General features: G+C 37.1%; 1 protein-coding gene across 2 annotated transcripts in view; it reads left to right on the forward strand.

Annotated features, from left to right (window-relative positions):
* Nucleotides 1-21,905, forward strand: part of SHANK2 (SH3 and multiple ankyrin repeat domains 2) — a 272,573-nt gene that overhangs the window by 19,680 nt on the left and 230,988 nt on the right. For both annotated transcript variants that reach the window (XM_088525740.1, XM_088525741.1), the window contains 7 exons: nt 245-448; nt 2,343-2,414; nt 2,982-3,090; nt 3,375-3,526; nt 4,258-4,425; nt 7,055-7,171; nt 10,687-10,764. In XM_088525740.1, coding sequence (XP_088381866.1) covers nt 245-448; nt 2,343-2,414; nt 2,982-3,090; nt 3,375-3,526; nt 4,258-4,425; nt 7,055-7,171; nt 10,687-10,764 — 900 coding nt within the window. The remainder of the gene's footprint in view (nt 1-244; nt 449-2,342; nt 2,415-2,981; nt 3,091-3,374; nt 3,527-4,257; nt 4,426-7,054; nt 7,172-10,686; nt 10,765-21,905) is intronic.

Below are 21,905 nucleotides of genomic sequence, written 5' to 3' on the forward strand. Positions count from 1 at the left end.
TATCTGAGCAAGGATGCTCCGTGACCCCTGCGGAAGGCCTGGAAATGTCTTCTGTTCCCATAGCACTTGTGCACTAGCTATTATAGAGGAATAAGTGTCTGAAATGTAGATTTGTAGATGCATGCTTGTCTTGTAATATGTAGATTTATTATAGGCATACTAATTTTGTAAATTTTACAATGTAAGATACTGTTTAAATGTTTTTCATTGTTTTGTATGTGTTTTTTATCATTTCTCTTTGCAGAAATGCATTAGATTTAATCCTGAAGCTTCAGTATGGGTTGCAAAGCAACGAATTCTGTGCACTTTGAATCAGAGTTTGAAAGATGTCTTAAATTATGGACTGTTCCAGCCTGCAAGCAATGGTAGAGATGGAAAATTTTTGGATGAGGAACGGCTTCTTAGGGAATACCCACAGCCAGTGAATAAGGGAGTTCCTTCCTTAGAGGTATTTTTAGCTGTAGTATCTGAAACATCTATATTCTCTTGGTGCAAGCTATATTGTAAGCTGTATTTGAGTTTCTTGCATGTCCATTGGGAAGCAGTGATCCTACAGCAGATGAGATCAGGCTTTGAACTTGAAGCCTTGCTCACAGCTGGTGTTTGCTTGGTGGTGTTATTCCGTGTGTTATACCTGTGAAGGCTGTGGAGAATTGGACCCTCCAGGAAATGGTGGTTTAGAGTTTTCCTCTGCTCAAGGGCATGGGAGAGGTATCTCAGGAGAACATTCAGTGTTTTAATACAGAATGGTTCTAAAACGAGCTTTTGAGGCCCTGACTTACTTTACAAGAGCAGGGGTGGAAATTGCTACCTTTACTTCCATCCAAAAAAATGATCTTTCTGTCTTAGCTAAACCCCACCCTTCCATGTGTGGCTGTCTCCTGGGAAAAGAATAAGGAAAGAGAGAGTGTGTGTATGTGTGAAATATTAAAAAATACTGATTAATTTTTAATTGCTTTTACGGTGGTGCATCACCCAGGAGTAACCTGCAGTTAATAGACTTACCCCAGTGTAACATAGATCAAAGCAAGAAAAAACAGGGTCAAGAGAAAGTTTTGAGACCTAGCATTTCCAATGGATTATTTCTGAGGGTCACTGATGTCCATATTAGAGCCACAAACAAATTAAATAACTATTTTTTGTGTCATGTTTGTTACAGAACTGTGTTTCCCTGGTGCTTGCTGTTGGCTAGCAAAATACATTACTGCAAAAGGATGGCAGTTCAAGGGTTAAAAGTGTTCTGCTGAAAAGCTGATACTAAAGCCCCATGCAATGCCGTCTCCTTATCCATCCAATGTGTTGCATTCTTTGAATTCTACCTAGTAAACAGAGGTTTATTTTAGGCTTTGTTCATAACCTCTAATTACTAGCTGAGAGAAAACTTGAGCGTGCTCATGGCTACAGTGCGTTCTTAGTGAAACAGGAGTATTGTACAAGCAAATACTTTAAAACAGGGGTAGAATAAATGCAGAATTTTAAGATTTTTTCATTTTCTCATGTCATTAAAAAAATTATGGGCCTCCCCTGCCCTTGCCTGCTGCTCCCAGCAGATCTGGCAGAGTTACTGCTGCATCAAAACTGGGCAGTTGAGGAGGAGCTCTTTGCTTTCCAACCGGCTGCAAATGGGAATGTGTTGGATAACTGAATTATAACCCTGTAAAGCCCATGATTTTTCCGTGGATCTTTCTGTTCTAGCAGTAGGGTAGCAAATTGCTCAGCATAAAATTTTGCATGAGTTTCAGCCAAAGAATGGGTAGCCCTTGAATCTTCAGACACAGGCCTAATTTTGTTAAATATTAGAGGAGGGCTACATCCACCTGTAAATTCTGCTTATGTGGGTTAAGAGATTTTTCAGGAATGCTTCCCTCCTCACCCTCTGTTGAATTTCAGACATGCTAAGCTGATATTTTGAAATACTTGGAGTTTTTTTTTTTTTTATTTAACATGCCTTTCCAGTTCTTTCTGTTTGAGACTAGAAATGAAAGTGCAGGCATACCCTTAGGGAAAAGCTCTTTTCACAGTAATTCTTGCTTATTTGGGTAGATGCTAGAGGCTGAACTCATTTCCCCTACAACTTCACTGAGCTCAGTACACTTAAACAAGATAGGAATTTTGCTTACATGAGCTGTAAAACTTTAATGGTGCTATGTTAAGCATAATGCAGAATATCAGTATGCATTCCAAATGAAATGTGGAGCTTTTTTTTTTTTTTTTCTGAGGGTTGCCAAAATCTACAGCATCATTAATGATTGATGCGTTCTGGTAGGGTTTGGGACTTTTAAAAAAGTTATTTTTAAAATAAAATAAAACATATTGTTTTTTTCTTCTTGCTTCTTCTTCAGTTTCGGTACAAGAAGAGAGTGTACAAACAGTTCAATCTTGATGAGAAACAGCTGGCTAAGCTTCATACAAAGGTATGCACAGTTTTTGGGGAAGTTGGCCATTTTTTGCTTTGTGAAGTGGGAAATGGGCAGTGAGGAGGAGTTCACCATCTACCACATGGGCTGGTTGCTAAAGGACAAGCAGCATGTGCTCCCAGGGCCAACAGGGATATGTGAATTACTGTCCTAGAAAAGTATCCCTATTTGACTCTTCCATATGTATACAAGCATTTTTAAATGAGCGTTGTTACATAAGCGTAATATGTTTTCACCATGCTGCAAAAATGCTCAGCTCTCATTAGACACGTTTGCAGGTAAGAATAGTAATGATTACCTTACACGATCCTGATTTCATACTGACTGAATACTTCAATCTTTTTTCCTTGAAGCTGGAAACAACAGAATCTTCTTCCCGTGCTTGCTTTTTGAATGTTACAAACTCTAGGGTTTGTGTTCTCCTTGGAAAGTCAGACTCTCCAGGAATGTAAATTAGCACTGTTAAGTGATGCCAATAGATACATACTGACAGAAGATTTCATGTTTACTCGAAAATGTCTTTTTACAGTCAGAGGGTAATTCATTTGTCATTCGTTGTTTCAGGCTAATTTGAGAAAATTTATGGATCATGTCCATCATCTCTCAGTGGACAAAATCACAAAGATGTTAGACCGAGGACTGGACCCCAACTATCATGACCTAGAAAGTGGAGGTCAGAACAATAAAACTTGCAGAATAGTAGTATCCTGGTTTTCTTCAACATAAAATGATCTAAGAGGTTAAATCTTACCTATTCTTTCTGCTGCCTTTGTAATGTCAGGGTAGTGGAATCTGCATGGCTTTCGAAGGGATTGTTCTTCAAGGGGATAAATTTATAACTTATGATTTTCTTCAAGCAGTATTTTAATGTAACACTTTTTTAAAGCTTGTAAAACAATGGTCTTTATTTTATAAATTTACTTGTCTCTTCTGTGTACGTGCTTTTCTTTTCTTTAGAAACTCCGCTAACTTTGGCAGTTCAGCTTGACAATACCGTGGAAGTGATAAAAGCTCTGAAAAATGGAGGAGCACATTTAGACTTCAGAGCCAAAGATGGAATGACAGCTCTGCATAAAGCAGCTAGAGCCAAGAACCAAGTAACCCTCAAGGTAAATGCTTTCAGTTGCAGATTATATGTTATTTTATGCAGAAAAATATGTAGAGAAGAATGCCTTCGTTCAATTGTCACATTGTCCCCACTGGATCCTCTAATATATATCTGTTCTCATATTTTTTCCGCGTCTTTTGACTCATAGGATTTGCTTTAGACAAAAGGCCTTTTTCTGAAGCTGACTTTTTTGGTAGGAAGAAAAAGTGGTGAAATTTAACCTTATTCATTGATAGACTGGGGAAGATCTTTCTGAGGAAGTAGGAATAGCATTATTGTTGTTTATCCGTCTTTCAAAACAAATGCCAATAGCATGGATTATGCATCATATCTTAACGTGGTCTTTATTCTCTAACCGGTGCTTCTAAATCATCTTGATATTTGAGATTAAATCCTGTGTTTATGGTATTTGCATATTTTCTTCTGACAGGTAACCAAATTGCATGACATCTTTGATAAAGCATCCCTTAACTGAAAAGGCGGCAGTCGGACATTGTCATTCATCCTTTCCTTGCTAGCCCTGTAGATTCCTTTAAATGCTAATTTTTCTGAGGTCATTTCTTGCTTAACTTCATCTGTGCCACAGCCTATTCTATCAGCCTGTAAGGAAGCAATAAATATAATAGTGGGAAATACCAACCTAGTAAGTATGTTTTCAGTTAGAGAAGTTTCTTTTCAGTTAGGAATTCTTCCAAAATATATATGTATTTTTCATGTTCTAATTCCTTTCAGACCCTTTTAGAGCTTGGAGCATCTCCTAACTATAAAGACAGCTGTGGCCTGACCCCACTGTACCACACTGCAGTCGTGGGAGGGGATCCTTACTGCTGTGAGCTCTTACTTCATGAACATGCTACAGTCAGCTGCAAAGATGAAAATGGATGGCAGGAAATCCATCAGGTGAGAAAGACAACATTGTGTCAGTTACAGCTGTATCAGAAAATTTAATTTACTTATGCTTTATTGGTACAGAAAATATACTTCATATGTTCTGTTGTTAAACACTATTTTAAAGACCATGCCTTGGATATGTTTAGTCCATGCACGTACATGTAGGAAGGTACTTCCTTTTTCTGTTAGCTTATTACTTTGTGTCCTGCTGTGGTAAATTAAAAGTCAAAGCTGTTCCTGTGGCGATTTCTAACAGTGAAATCCTATGGTTACTATGGATTTTGCTGCAGAATTTGTAGCTCTAAACAGATTTATGCAACAGACTCTTGGAAATCTGAAGTTCAGCATTCTCTTAGTGGCACTCTGTTGGAGAAATGCAACTTAGTCTTTTTGTTAGATGCCACTTTTAGTCTCCCTGGTAATGCTTCTTGTGTCTGTGTCAGATGTGCTTTGTCCTTTGTGTCTGGTGAACTTTATAGGGAAGATTTGGATTCAGGATCCTGCTGCTAGGATTCTTCAGTGTGTTCTACTGAGGGATGTTGAACAAATTCCCAGTTTGAGATCAGTTTGCATTGCCTGTGTGCGTGGAAACTCAGATTCTAATGGTTTTTATTTTGTTCTTTGTGCTTGGGTCTTCCTGGCCTCTCTGACAAATTTGGGAGGGGATAAGCACGGCAGCGTGTTCTCTGCAGGGAAAAAATGACTTAGAGTTTGTGTTAACTGGGATATCCTGAGTCAGCTGTGGTGCCAAAACTCAGCAAGGACTGGCATCCTGGTCAGTTCCTCCATAAGTGTCAGGAAGATAAACCTCCTCCCGTGCCAAGGACCTTAGTCCTGTTTCTAAGAGATAGACCAGATAGGTATTCGGTAAGAAGCTTGCTAAGCAAAACTTCTCTCTGAAGTGTTTTATATGGTGTTTTATATATCACTTTATTCGAGTGTCTATGCATGGTGATAAATTCAGTAACTTATAAAGTCTGAATTTTTAGCAGTCCTAGTGTCATTACAATGATTTTTCTCAGTATAGGGAAATTACTGAGATTTCATTAAAAATGAACTGATACTAATAAGAGAAATTATTCTTACAAGGCTGCTCAGCTTACCTGACAAAAACCTAGGTTCACAAGCATATACACTTGTATTAATACATAACTTCTTCTTTTATTTTCTTTGAAGAAAAGGTTTTAATACTGAAGTTTGGGTATGGATCTGAGTTTTTTAAATGTGTATGGGTGTTCAGATCTGAGTTGTGTGGATGCATCTCTGATAGGAGATGAAAAGAATTAATTGTATTGCCATCATTTCTTTTGATCCAATAAGAAATAAAAGTAACTGCAGTATTGATCAAATCATTACGTGGAGTCCCTGAAAATACAGAGGAAAAACTCCTTCTTTTGAAAACTAAACCTAATGTGCTTATGCTGATTACTTCCCATAATGAAAATGACCTTTCCAAAAACCTTTCTACTGGTTATAATCCTAACTAAATCACCAAAGTTTACATGAGGATTATGGGCAGTCTGTTCTCGACAGTCGAGGGTATGAGCATTCCTCAGTGAAGTGTGAAAGATGGGAATGTGCTACAGTCCCATCTGGCATTGTTTGTGTGAAGAAGGTAAAGTTATTTCATGTGTCAAGGAAACAGTCGTAAGTGTGCTTTCATTCTGCCAGAACTCTTTCCCTGCAGGACTTGAGGCTCTTGGTTATCTTTATAGGAAATGGGAAAAGGAAGTACCTTCTGGGAGTGGTCCATATTGTGAAGGGGCATGAATAAAATGGAGATACCTGCCTTTCCCATGGACTATTGAGGGGTACCCTTGCAAATAGCTTAGACAGCTCACCTAAGGTACAGGCTACTGTACTTAGGGCAGATATATCCCCCTCTTTGTCCAGAAGTAAAAACATTACGGTTTGGGAGATGCTCATTTGGTGTGAGCAAGAAAGAAGATCAGCAGATAACTGATGAATGGAATTCTCTAAATTTTCTCTAAATCTATTTGCAAATCAGGAAAGTTTCACATTTCAGCAGACTTATTCCATTAAGGTTGATTTGCAATGATTTCAATATTTATTTCAAACTGTTTAATGTCTAACATTTTATTTGGGTGTCTGACAGTATAACTTAATGATTGTTTTCTCTTTGATTAAATGGCCTGTATGTACTGTACTTCTACTGACGCCATGGAATCTATTTGAACTATTTGAACCAGATTTCCCCCAACTGTTCTCACACCTTAAAAAGCAGGCTTCAGAAATCCGTTCATCTTCAATGCCATCTAGTGGACAACTTTCCCCAAATTTGCAGGACCAAAAAAAATCGTGTTCTGTCAGTTTGCCTGTCACATTAAACAGCTGCAAGCATTAATGGGTGAAGAGTTGTAAACTTTGTATTTTCTTGATATTTTACATTGAATTTCCTCAAACATATGCTATACTCATGTATATGACTTGCTGCACCTGAAGAACATTAATTATTGCAGATCTTGGCTTTAGGCTTCCTATCCAGTTTGGAGGTGGTCTTAAAAATTAGGTCCTGAGCAAAATCAAATCTTCTATGTTAAAAAATGCTTACCTGTCACGCTTACATGCTACAGCTGAGTTGTATGCTAACCAAAAGCACGAATGCCTCTCTCTCCAGGCCTGTCGCTATGGGCACGTCCAGCACCTGGAGCACCTGCTCTTCTACGGAGCCGACATGGGTGCGCAGAACGCGTCGGGAAACACCGCGCTGCATATCTGCGCCCTGTACAACCAGGTGAGCCCGCCTTGCACCATCCCAAGCAGGAGCATCACAACGTGGGCAGGCAGGTTCCCAGCGGCAGCCGTGGGCCAGACCTCACCGTGGGTGGTGTTGGGGTCAGAGGCTCCCTGTCCTTTCTGTGCTGGTAGCTGGGAGACGGTGAGTCCAGTGCAGTGGGGGCAGAAAAGCAGCGTCGAGTGTGACATGTAGCCAAGAAAAAAAGACATAACAGAGGTACAAATCAACCTGAAATCTTCAATATCAATGCAGGTAAACAACGGCTTTCTTCAGTCTATTGAAGAAGTTAGGTGTTAGCTTTTCCCGAGCTCTCGTTTTCCTCACTGTTATTAAATACGTTTTAATTTAGGTTTCCTACTGGTATGAATCTACAGAGGCCAGTTACGCTAGAGAAGAATTTGTTTCATTATTAATACAACTTTTAAACAATTATTAAAAAAAAATAGAAGGAACCTAATTAAGAATTATTTTATTTTATTAGTGCTTTAGTGACTGATTACAAATAAAGCTGCTTATTGTAAATACCAAGATTACACTTTTCATTTGAAAATAAAATGTTAGAATGCATTACTGGATTCACTTTTTTGTTACCATATCTATATACTTTCTACTCAGAATTTCATGCTGTCTTGCCAAGGCTTTGCCTTAATTGCCAAGAATTAAGTAATAAGTACCTAGCAAATAATGTGTAAATATATCTAAATATTACACAGGTGTCTGTTTCTGTACTGTGTACAGCTTGTGTAGCCATTTGCAAATAACAGAACAGTTTTGATCTGACAGCATTTTTTACTCTTTGCATGGATCGGATAGAAGGGGAACGAGTTTTATAAGTTTGTTAAAACACAGCACATACAATGTTAGAAAAATGCAAGTCATGAGACACTATTGTAACTACCGAAACATCTGTTATAGCATCTGCTTCCTAATTAACTACCGTCTCGGATGAAAAAGCCTTGTCAAAGCAGATTCCTTTAATCTATCTAAAATAGCCTCAGCTTCTTTGAAAAGACAATTTTTGGAATAATTCAATGTCTTTCAAGATTGTTGCTTTGATGTGTATGTCATAATTGATATCAATTCACAAGACTAGTCCTGCCAGTCATTCCTATCAGTGCTGGTTATTGACTGCAGTGCTGAGCGGGCCTGGGGGAGCCGTTTCTCCATGGCCTGTTTGCTGCTCGCCGGGTACCAGCTGACTTCAACACGTCAGTTTAAATACCTGTGCTCACCGATGATTTGTAAGGGGGCCCTGTGCCTAATTCAGACCATTTCTGGGATGGTAGGTATACAAAGCTTTAGTATGTTGACAGTTGTCTAAACTCCTAGAGAGATTTGCAGAGAAATGAAGTTGACCTTGATGTCAACAAAAATTTGGCATATAGGCCTCACATCAGGAACTTAATACTGTAAGTTTGTATCCATGGTCATTTCTGTTGAAAACATATATAAGTATTCACTTAAATTTCATTACTTTTGCTGAGCAATAATTTTCAAGTCTGGATGGTAATTCACATATGAACTGAAAAAATGGAGCTTATCTCTGTTTTTTATCATTTTATTGAAGTATTTGCTTGGTTATAGCATATACTTTTAGCCAGGATTCCACAGTGTGATGAAGAAATTGAAATAATCCTGTGCAACACGATATTCTTTTAGGTAGAGATGTGCTTTCCTTCTCATCTCAATGGAAAAAAATATTCTATACAACACAAGAGTCTCACATTGAAATTTCTTCTACAATTCCTTCAGATATTTTTATAGCTTCTAGGCTTGACCTTGTAACTGGGTGTTTAACATCATCTTGACCACAATATCATGACTCCATTTTCTAGAATCAGGGGAATGTAAATACAAAAAGTTGATAATTTTTCTTGGGCACTGTGAACTATGATCTCTGACTATTTCAGCATGCTACCTTTTCTTGAAGGGCGGTATTAGCTAACACAGAGGGAACTGGGTGACTTTTTCTGGATGGAGAGAATGGAAAAGACAGCGGTAGCCTTTTTACCTCTTGGTTCCTGTAGATGGAGTCATTACCCATTCAATTTTGCCTTCTCTTCTTCCTTGGGGAATTTTTGCAAAATACCTTTGTAGTCAGTAATTCTGTGTTTGTGAATGTCAGCTACATGCTAATCTGATTTTTTTTTTCATTTTATTTTATTTTCATATTTATTTTCCCTCAAGGAAATCTAGACAGATCTTATGACTATATTTTTTGAATAAAGATCCTGGGATGAAAATGAAAAACATTACGACCTTTTACACATCAGTTAATTGTATGCCATTAAAAATTCCTGTATTTGTGATGATTTTTAATATCATGTCTTGAGATATGACCTATTCTGTTGTTTCAGTCAATAATGCAAAATAGGAAGTGGGCTGACAGAGACATCTTTTTGGAGAATTGAATCTTGGCCTCCTTTCCACATGTATTTAGGAAAACCCCGTGATGAGGAGACTTAATGGGAATAGGAATCTGTCCTGATCAACTGGAAAACACAATGAGGAAGATTATTTTTAAAGATAATCTCTGCATTTTCACTTATCACTCAGAGTCTAGTAAATAAGTTTCATTTGTGTCGCTAAAATAGTAAAATTATGTATTTATTTTCTCTGGCTGTGCATTTGCCATTAGAAATGAAAGGTAGCACAATAAAATATCTTATTTGGTGGAACTCCATAACATGACTAGAAATTGGAAAAGCACAATAAAATTAATAAACTGTTTATAAAAAGGAAATACAAAAACACTTAGAAGTGTGAACTGTTCTCCATAAGATCCTATGGTGAACATTAAATGTGACATACAGGAAATACAGTGCTATATATGGATCATGAGAAAGTCTAGTATTCTGAGAAACATGCTAGAACTACAGAGAATTTCTAGCAGATTATAGTCAGCCATATTTTACAACCGCATTAGTGACTTAAGCAATACAGTGTATCAATCTAAAAAGAAATCGATCTTACAGGATTTCATTTACAGATTTTATCAATTCAGAGAACTTGACCTCATACATTTTTTTTTTCTTATCACCAGAAGAAATAAAACTATATTGAATTTGTGCTGCAAGTTTTAATATTTCTTAAGGATAAGAGACAAGTCAAGGCTGGTTAGTACAATATGTATAGCCAGCCCAATTATTTTCAGGCATTTTTTCTTTAAAACAAACAAACAAAAAATAACACCTTCCAAAATCCAGACGCAAAAAATCAGTGTTACATACATTTAATCTTTAGCATTGAAGATAGTTGGAAAAAAATCAGAATAAGTACATACAAGTGGTAAAATGTTTTGTTTGCTTTTTAGGAGTAGGCTTACAGGCTCGTCCTTGTGGATACTGTTTACTGCACCTTAAGCAGTACTAGTTTCTCTGCAGAGAGCCACATGAGCTTTGAGTTCCATTTTGAACGAACACATTTTCCACAAACTCCAATTTGTTCAATATAGAATAAAATAAAACAGGTTCTTGAAATAATTAACCAGTTTACTCCTCTGCACTTTTCAGGAGAGCTGTGCAAGAGTGCTGCTATTCCGGGGAGCCAACAAGGAGATTAAGAATTACAACAGTCAGTCTCCATTCCAGGTAAAAGAAACAAAACAAAACCCAAAATATTTCTCCTTCTTCCCCCCCAGCAATAATAAAAAGAAAATCTCTTGATTTTTATTAACATCTGGACTTGATTTTTTTTGTGGAAAAGTTGCACTGCATAAGGCTGAAAATGGCTGTAAAGCAAGAAAACTGTCCTTACCAAAAATGTGGTGTCTACATAATACAAGTGAAAATGGCCTGCAATAACCACATGTTGTCCCCCTTTTAGATTAATTTAGATTCATTGCAAGCTTTGTAACCTGAATCCGTTTCTTTAGCATGAACCCAGGATCTCAGAGCTGATTTTTAAGGTGGAAAGCTAAAATATTGTTGCCAAACCTTCCTTACTCTGTGCCAGAACTAACATCTAATGCTGACTACCCAGCCAAGCTTTACTTAGTTCCTGTTGACTCAGCTATGGATCAGCTCTGCCATGTTTACTTCATGCTGTGGTGTGAGACCAAAGATCTGGGGCATGTTTCAGGCACAGGGCTGAATGTATTGGATATATTGCTAGTGATGAATGCTGAGGCTCTTGTGTGCAGCACCAAAAGAATATGAAATCTTTCTTTGGACTAGTAAAAGCCTAGATGTGTTTTTTTCCCCATCATTTTCTCATATTAAAGTATTTCTGAATTTTAATTAAGATTTTAAAATATAAGAAAATCACTGAAAGAGATGTCAGGTAACTTCTGATAACCTTAAGCTCTCATTTCTGATAGTCTCAGCTGGGCTGGATTTCAATGGAACATTCATAATGTAGACTGACATGTGAGAAACTGAGGTGAAGGCTGTAATGTTTTAAGATAAAGGAATGCAAAGACTTCTACTTTAGGTACAGAAAATAGTGTTTGTGGTTGTGGCACAGCATATTATAAAGGAACTGTCTGGTTGAGAAACGTAAAGAGACTATTTCTCAAACTTGAGTATTCTTTCAGCAAAAAGAAATCCTGTTTTGCTTTTACATGTTGTTATATCTTTTCCTTCACATCCTTGCCCCATTTCAGATAATTCTGTAATTCAAATAAAACTTTCCTATCTGTCATGCTTTGGTAAGTGAATTAGAATATGAGCCATGCCCATTTTCTGGGCATAAATTGTGACTCTGAAGAGTTGAGTTCTGTCTGCAAATTGCAGCCAAAATTTGTTGTTTTCTCTTGGGACCTTTTCCCAAAATTAAGGAAACAATGCATTAATAATGTGATTTTAGATATCATTTTCAGAATGCAAATAGTTTGCCATCTAAGTATACTAAGCACGCATTTGCCAAGTATTAGATAATATTTAGTTCTGTGCATTAGCATTATGGAGAAGGAAATAGTAATTGAGACAAACTAATATTAAATGACTCTGAAAACTGATTGATTACAAAATGAAAAAGAGATTGGATTAATTGGATGGATAGGTTCCAGTATAGTCTCTTGAGAATTACCTTATTTTATTCTTTTACTCCTTGGCGATTTCCCTTTTGATTTGGGATTGGTATGTGAAAAGCTGAATAATCTCCATTTGTCTTTCTCTTTGTACTGACTGTGGCAGCATTCTTGCTGTTGCTCTTAGTACAAGAAAGTATAGAGAAGACAGAAAAGAAAACCTTTGTAGCAGGTATTGCTGATGGTTTTAAGGCTCCTTGAAGGAAAGGATGGCGTCCTAAACCAAATAAAAGCAGGATAGGAAGGAAGGAGCACAGGAGATAGAAAAAAATAATATCCAAAGAAAGACTTAGCTGTGGAAATGCACTTAGCAGTGGCCTGTGTCCTGCCATGATGGGTTAAAGACTTTCTGTTCATTATCATGTATTGCATTTTAACACTGCTAATGTTTGGAGTTCTGGCTCCCCTTCTCCCAATATTGACAAGTTAGGTTGTCTTTGCTTTCTAGATTGACATACTTATAACAAAATGGAAAAAAAACCCCAAACCTTTCAATCTTTTTACTGTGTGGTGTCTTTTAGGTGTAGGGAATGTAGGAAAAGTTCTAGTTTTTACAAATGCAGTGGGTAGAGAAAACTGTAATGGCAGCACTGCAGAAAGCAGCATTAGAATTAATTCTTTGCCATTTGTCTTTATTTTGCTGACCTAGTTGGTCAGACACCACAAATGGAGCTGTTACAAAATTATGCAAAATCCCTTTGAGTTAATAGGATTTTTCAAACTGAAAGTGTTTACTCATGTAATCAGCAGCAAGGAACATCGAAGCATCTCATATGTACATAATGAGGACTGCTGTAGCTGCGCCATCGATTCCTTTGAGTAATGCCCATTATGTTCTTTTTTTCAGAAACCTAAATGAATCGTTCTTTTAAAATTGCTGCTACAAATCTCATGATGTAGAATCTAGGCTCTTCTGTAAAATTAAGTGTATCCAAACATGGAAAAAAAATGTGTGGGTTTCAAGGTCTGCTAAAATTTTAATGAAAACGGGGAACAAACTTTCATTTTGTATCCAGGTTTATTGTCCAATGAATGCAGTGCTATTTTACCAAAATGAAAGCAATTACTTTGTGCCAAGTATAGCTTAAAGAATAATACTCACTACCTATGGGTTTCTTGATTGAGGGTATAGGCTTTTGCATGGCTACCTTTGAAGGGCTGTATTTCATCCTGACCAATTACTGGGCTCCATTAAGACAGTAGTCAGTACGGATATAGGTGATGCTCTATCTAGCCTAAAGTCTGCCTGGGACTGGAGACCATAACAGAATTTGCTGATGGAAAATACTCTGCAATAACAGCATATGGTTCAGCAAACATCTCCTCATATGCTTCTCTTTTCTAGTGTGTGTTAATGCTTGTATGGGCATGGGGTGGATCATCACATTTTGTCTTTCCCATTTATGTTCCTAGTAGGTTAGGGCAGTGTAGTAAGCTGGCTACCAGTTAAGATAAAGCCTGTACCAACTCATTATACTCTACTGCCAATATTATTTATGAATCACTCCATCCCAAAGTGGCTAGGTAATCAAAGTATTTTGCTTGCTGACTATTCTGTGCTAATAGATGGAAAGAAACACCAGCCTTGCAGAGCTGGAGGTGCTAGCTAATAAGGTGCTGTTTGTAATAGAAATTGTGCTCTGCTGTTTTTCTGAAGTGGCTGTAACCAGAGCAGGTCAGTGCTTTCAGTCATGTCACTGAACTCCTTGCACGTGCTCTTGCTGCGCCTGCCAGAAGGACTAGTCTGGTGCTCTTGCAGAGCTTGCTGAAATGCATGTTTGCTGCCACCATACGGTAGCGAAATTACAGCTCTCATAAACTGTAGCTTTGTAGTTGGAGTTCCAACTCCAACTTAGCTTTTAAGTTCCCAGTGTGTTTTAGATTTTTTTTTCTGTTACAGTTTCTGTTTTATTACTAAAAAAAATGGATGGAGCTTGTTTCTTGAATTCGTAGTGTCAGCAAAGAAAGGAACAAAAAATACCCTAAGAAGCCCTTTCAGAAAATCCATGATGTCCTACCAACAACCTTTACTATTTAGTTTTCACCATGCCTTGTGTTTTACTGCATTAATTTGAACTAATTTCTTCTCTGTCTGGCAAATATTAATCCAGTAATTCAGGAATCTTAGAATTTTGTGGTGTTTGTAAGTTATCGGAATTCTTTTGTGCAAATTCAGATGAAGAATACACCTTATTTGTCATGTTTTTCTTTTTTAAATGAACAGAAGCTCTATATGAATAATTCATACGTTCCCATATGAGCTGTGAGCACCTTGAGGCTTAAAGCTAGTAGAGATAATAATCAGTGTGCTTAAAACATAAGTATTCAAGTATATAGAAGAACTATTCTGAGGTTACATTTAGTGACAGTGTTTAAAGGCAGAGCTGCACCTGAGAAAGTTTTATCTATAGAATGTGCTTACTTTGTACTGCTGCTGACCCTGATCACCATGGGTCCCTAATGTGCTTATATAGTGTATAGTTTATACGCTTATATGCCAGTCGGAGCAGTAATGATCCTCTTCCATTGCAGGTGAGGCTGTTCCTTTCACTGTGTTGGCAGCACATTTGTTCACACTTGCTCATGTTTTTTTTGCCAGATTTGAATAATTTGCAATGAAATTTTCCATGCCTGGTGTCTCAGGCTGCATTGTTTGGAAAAAAACAAAATGATTCAGCCGCTTGGAGTACGGCGGAGAGGAAACATGTGCTGTTTTGCTCATGCTCTTCGCTCACCTCTCCTCCTGTCTTCTCTGTTGTGTTGCGTTGTGTTGTTTTGTTTAGTGGTGTTTCCTCCACGTGCCCTGCGTGCGGTCGGTGACCCACATGTTAGTGGCGCGGTTTGCAGGCTGGCTCCAAGGCAGGGCCTCCCAAACGAGGCTGCGGGTGTAAGGAGGGGATCTGGAGGCAGGATGCAGTGGGCAGAAAGGGGCTTGGAGGAGGAAGAGCGCAAGACTGGCGTGAGAAGGCATCTTTACCGATACAAATGTTCTCTCTTGATGTGAGAGAGAACTGTTGTTGTATTAATGGAGCTTATTAGCCTTACACAAAGGACTTGTTTTTCTGCCAAGTATTTATTTTCATCCCAGCTCCTTTTCTAAAGCACCTGTGTAAAGAACATATAATTGAATATCATGTGCATTCTTGGCAAAAAATATTCTTTTCTCATGATGCATGCTGCCTTTAGTCAGACTTGCAGCTTTTTCCATCTTTTTTTTTCCTAATTTGAGTCAATCTGTGGAACATATAATCATTTTGTTTCTTCTATTATTGTTTTTAATGTTAGGTTACTCCAAATGTTATAAGCTAAGTGTTTTGCAGCATACAAATAAAAGGTAAAAGACAATCTGTCCTGGAAGAGTTAAAATCTAATTTATACTTACTCTTCTTTTGTGCTCTGACAGAAATATCAGTATGAAAAGATTTAATCATGTAATAAGAAAAGTACTAACAATAATTATAATAAAAATGTATGGAGAATGTCTTCTTAAAGCTCAGACATATGGACATCAACAGGAGTTGCTTTTAGTGTTCTTACCTTTTTGTAAGTGGCCACACCAAAATATATTGTGTATTTTTTTCCTTTCAAAATAAAAATACATGTGAGTATATGTGTGTATATATACACACGCACACACACACACACGCACACACCACTATTAAATAGATGCTATTTTTAAAAAATAGTCTTATGCTGATATATTCAGATGCAAATAATCAATAGCATTTTCTAATCAGGCACCTGGAATATCTGTGTAGATTAACAGATATTCTTACTTGGGAAAGAGGCTTCATGAGGATCCTCCCCGGCACCCTGGCCCTACTGAGGCCATAGATACTGCTATGGCATCTACCAAACTCCCTTGGGCATGTGGCCCTCCAAACTCTTGTGCGTGAACCCGTCCTTTGCACTGGGGCTTGCGCTCATGGAGATATGCCTGTGACAGCATCTTTTATTTTATATTCTGTGTATAAGATCAGAGAGCTTTTTCGATTCCTCCTTTGGCTGGTTCTCCTCAGCTAGGATGGGAGAGCCCAGCAGAAATGCCCCAGGTGTCCTCCCGTACAGCAGCATTTCCCTGGCAAACGCTGTCTCGGAACTAGCTGGGGGCGAATCCGTTTGTTTTTCCTCCAAACGGATAAACTTCAAAATGCTTAGAAGCAACTGAAACTAGGTTATAAATGGGAACAAATTAAGCAAACTAAATTGTAAGGGTCACTACCAGTTCTTGCCTTGGAGCAAGCAAGTCTAGTGCGCGAGTCAGACATGAGAGATTAGGTATTGGGGTGAAACTGCACGATGCAGCGCAGATTGGCGTAAGCCTAATCACAGTATTTGATGGCAAGATTGAATATTGCTCCTATTACTTTACTTATTGTGTATCCTAGAAGAGAAAGTGACATGGGTGAGTTCCGAAATAGCCTTGCTGTAACTGAACAGTCACACGTAGTGTACTTATCCTTGTGAAAAGGTCAGCTGTGATAACTGCACGCCTCTCTTCTGGTAGTTATAAGGAACAGCGTAGTGTAAACTGAACTGAATTAAAATGAAATTGGAAATATTTTCTTTCACAGTTGTGTCTGTCAAATGAAGTTTTTATGGTTTTATTGGTTTATAACAGATTTGGAGTGAATAAATACTGTGTCTCCATGCTATTAACCCTCCCCCGTTAATGTATAAGACAGGAGCTGTACAAACAACATTAATATAAAATACCACTTATTTGTAATAAATTGTTGCTAGGATCTTGCGAGAATTGAAATGGTAGCGATAGGCACAGGATAAATGGCTGGTCACAGATACCTGCTATTTTTTTTTTTCTCAGTGTTCCCATAGGACAATGTATTGGATTCTGTTGCAAATTTAACTGCTGAAGAGATGGTGTTTCTTGTATAGTTTCTTGATTCCTATGCTTGCGAGTAGGTAAGTATCACAAAGAAGGTGAAACCGTATGCAAAATAGATTTCACAAATTGTAGATAAGCATTCTTGCAGTAATCCGATACATTTAAAATGAACTTACTGTTGCAACATGGTGTTATTTACAGATGTTAATACTTATTTGATTTCTCTGTTTATAAACCATGAAATGCATTATTCCATTTGTGGAATAATGTGCATACAGGTCTTTTTTAAAAAAAAAAAAAAAAAAAAAAAAAAAACACTGGTTTGATTAGTTGATGCTAATAGAAATTCCAGAGATACTGAAATTTGTCCGCCACAGTAGAGAACCTCTATGCTGGGGCCATTTCTCTTGTGATGACCTGGATGATGAACTCTGTCCTCCAGTTCTCCTGCATCCCTCTGTCTGCTTGTATCCAACTGGCTTGTCACAACTTACACTTTCATTTCCGAGCAGTGATAATCTTTCTATTTCGTGTCTGTGCGGTGCCAAGCACAAGCCTTGGTTGGGACTCCTGAGCACTTGAGGCTTGCAAATAATCCTTATAGATATGGTTGATACCTGACGTGGTACACTGTTACTTGATTTTGTGTGACTGTAGAGGCTACTTGGTGTTAATTTTTTGGTAGTCATCGAATGAGTTCCTGTTTCTCATAAAAATAAAAAATATATGCATAAGCTATGCATCCTGTTTTATTGCTATTGACTTTTACTAGACTGCTCAGTCCATGAGTTTTATTATGGCTAACCTCTAGAATTTAGAATAAATCCACCAAATATATTTGATAAAATAATCATAGTATTTTATTAACCAGATGCTTTTCATGCTAAGGGCTTTTGAAAGCTTTTAAAGCTATTGGGAGTAGCAGTTCAACAGCACTGTATTATTAGGCATTTGCTGGATCCCATAAACAGCTTTTACTGTGAAATAGTGGGCAGTAGCTATTGCCTTCTCTGAGTAGAAAGACATTTTTCTGTAAGTATTTGGGAAGAAGCTGCCTATGAAACTGTAGTGGCTTTGGGCTTTTTTGTCAGGTGGGACTGGACTGAGATGCTCTAGTTTTGTACCCTACAGCATGCTTTAGCTCAATTTCCAGTGTAGCCTAGTGTTCACCACAGTTTCAGGGAAAGCAAAATATAGCACTAATACTTTATCATTCTTTTTCTAAAAGAATTCTGCTGAAGAAGATTGCATTTCATGGCTTTCTGATTTTGCATATTATTGTGGGGAAAAGAAGAGAAAATTAAGTCAATTTTATTACTGGCTTTGTCTTATCTGATTCATCTGATGCTGCAACCTGGCTTTATCTGCTTTCAGTAAATAGTCTCTTGAAATTCCTGCTCACCCGTGTAGCAGTAATAAGGATTATGTAATAACTAGCTCCTGATAGTTCTTTCCAGTCTGAGCTGGATTTTCCCATGGAATGAATCTGTAATTCAAAATGTGTCTGTATCACACTGTTTGCTTTTTCTTTCTCATGTTAATTATTAAAACACAACTGTAGAAAAAAGCATCTCGCTTGAGAATGACTTGCTATGTGGTATTTTAAACTAGTTGAGAAGTGGATTTTTTTTTTTTCAGGGTGGAAATAGACTTTAGAATTCCTAATACTTGAAGTGACTGAGGAGAATGCTTAATACAACATCTATATCCATTTGCACACTCAGTATAAAGCAGAATACCCTAAAAAGCCTTTAAAAACAGAGGGAAATAAAATAATTATGTGAAGCAGTTGTGCCAGGGTAGAATTTGTCTGCTTGCTCCTTTTTTAGCTTCCCAACATGTTTCATGGGTAACTTTAATCAACTTGTCCATTTATTCATTTCAAGAGTTTCTGGAAAGCTGGTTCTTGCATAACATGGGGTCCTTTTGTCACGGGAGTTAAGTCTGCATTTCAAAGCTGGGAGAGTGATATGATGTAGAAGTGATTTTCTTGCATGTCGTGAGGAAAGGACTTACAGCTTTTATCTTGGTACCCATGCAGGCTTAGTTTAATCTGAAGGTCACTCATGGCTTATTGATGAGTAAGAGAAGTTTTAAGAACATAGTTGTATGCTTTTGTGAAAGGACAGTGTAAAATAAAATAAAGTTTCTACATTTTAATCGTATCAAAAATGCTGGAAAATGAGCATATCTGCTAAAAGGCATTTTAAGGTGTCCAGCAGAGTACTGCTAGGACAGCACTGCAGAGCATAAAGAGACTAAAATGAGGTTGGTGAGTACAATAGCCTTCCCTTAATACTGACTCGTTCACTATGCTCATCAACTAGCAAAATTTTACGGCTCCTGAGTGCATTGCAGAAGACCCAAAAGGGGCTGTAATATCTGTTGCAAGTAAGACAATCAAGCAAACATTTTAGCAAACAAAATGAGGTAAATAACACTCTATTAGACATCCAGCTAAAAATATATAGTATATTTAAATGTGGCTTTTTTTTGAGATGTTATAGATAAGCATTTAAGGTAAAATCCTAGTTGCTTTGAGGCTGATGAATTCCTATTTGACTCCAATGGAGTGAAAGTGTGTTTCTCAGACTTCACTTCAGGTTGTTTAAAGCCATACTAGCTTCTTGATTTTCGTCTTTCAATATGATCTCTTTTACTTCATTTAATTCTAATAGCATTATCTAATTTTTGCACCATAGTTGTCTTCAAGCGGTTATATAATTTTCCACCCTACATTGCAACAAATAACTGTTATGTTCTACAAAATCTTCAGCTATTAATAGATAATTCATGTAACTCGCTGTGGCTGAAATCAAGATGTTCCTTTTCTGCACAAAGACATCATGAGAGTTTTTAAGAGGCACAATTCTACCTGGGAGTTTTATAAAATTTATGTTTTTTTGGCCCACTCCTTGAAAAGAATTAGGGACACCTTTGCAAGCCCTACAGTAGCCAGGGCTGCGAAGCCCACTTTGCTCTTCCACCCCATATACGGAGCTTTCCTTGTGCGTTGAGGCCCAAGGCTGCAATGTGTAGAGGGCTGTATTACAGCGCTGCATGTGGAAATATTTGAAATTTAAAAATCTAACTCTAGATTACTATTAAAAATGCATGGGCTACCAGGGTGCAGCCCTCGCCACAGAGCCCTAGGGAAATGTATAATCCTTACAGATCTGACATTATAGATGGCATCTATCTCAACAGATCCTTCATACCACTGCAGTGTAGAATGCTTTGACCTTAATAATAAGGCAAAGTGATTGTGGCAAGCTTTTGTTTAAACAGTGCTAAAATGATCAAGAGAACGATGAAAAGCCTCAAAGAAATATTGGCCCTTTCCCACAATTTATATTTTCAGATGCTAAAACTAGTTGTTGAGCAAATGTAAGGTGTCTATTTTAAGATACTGCATGTCAATAGCTGACTACAGATGGCTCCATGAATCATAGTTGGAAGAAAGAAAATGTTAGACACTAAGATATTGTTGCTAAGAGATTTTTGTACACAGTATGTGAACATGTGCTGGTAAATTTGGGAGCAGTAGCAGCAGCATGCTCTTGGAGAAAAAAAAATCGGTGGTAAGGAAACTGTCTTCAAAGGACTATTTAAGGGAAAGTAACATTATTGTGCTTTGTTGTATCAAGAACTGATGAAGATGAACTTGTCTTTCAAGCAGATAACATACAGAAAACATCCAAAAGGTAAAGGGTAATCCTGCTATCCAATGAACTAGAGAGCAGCGAGTAGAAGGAAAAAAGAAAAAATTATATATTTTGGGGTTTAAAATAAGAAAATTAAAAAGAAAAAAAAGGTGACTGCTGATATTTTGCCATCTACTGGACAATAGTACAAAGCCAGTTCCTTTCAAAATGCATGTTATTAGGCTTGGTTTACATTATATAATTAGAATGGTTAAGAATTATTTTCTGTCCCGGTAATAGGTATACATGAAAATGCTGAGAACAATTTTTAGCCATATTCTTTAGTAATACTATTACTGAGCTATTTTATAAAAATTGCTAGCACTTTTTCTTGTTAGAGATTAGAGATTTATATAATACCTTAATATAAATATACTTAAGTTATTAATATAAATATCTACTGACTACTGTATAAAAGAAAAAAATTGCAAATTTGGTGCTTGGCTTTGTTCTGTGTAAAGCTTACTTTGAGTTTTACTAAAATTTGTAAAGAATATTATAAAACTAGATATTAATTCTTCCTAAATATTGTGTTAAATCTGTGTCTCTTTTCAAGAAATACACTATCACCTTGCCATGTATACAATATATTACAAAACTATAAGCTGAATAATAACTTGCCTCTGATTTGTAATCAGATGTATATCTTCACTTAGCAACCGTTCACTTTATGTTAAAAATTCTGAGATGTAAATGTAAACATATGTGTGTTCATAGTGTAAACGTATGCATCTTTTTGAGGTTGGTTGTTTCTAATTTCATACATATCATATTAATTCAGGAGCGCTGTTAGATAAAAGAGTGAACTATGATGTTAATAGCGATATTGATAAAGCATTTGTGTTTTACCCTGTTGGTTTTACCATTTGGTTTACAGTAATGAAATGAGCTAAAAAACATCCTACTGTTTTCTTTTACAACATTACAGCTTCAAAGTCAAGTATAAACTGTAATCGGTGCAACTATGAAATGTGGGATGGTGCTGTTTTCTTTCATTTTAGAAAGTAAAGAATTCATGATCATTGAACATTAATATTTTAGATTAGCTAGCTACTGCAACTGCTTGGGATTTTCCAACTGTTTCAGAAAAAAGTCATCTTGCTGTATTAAATTCATGGTGTCCACTTTAATTGAAAACAGCTAAAGTTTGTG

This window comes from Tinamus guttatus, unplaced genomic scaffold (genome assembly GCF_059628265.1).
Source record: "Tinamus guttatus ecotype Peru unplaced genomic scaffold, ASM5962826v1 Tinamus_guttatus_pri_ptg000240l, whole genome shotgun sequence".
Classification (NCBI taxonomy): domain Eukaryota; kingdom Metazoa; phylum Chordata; class Aves; order Tinamiformes; family Tinamidae; genus Tinamus; species Tinamus guttatus.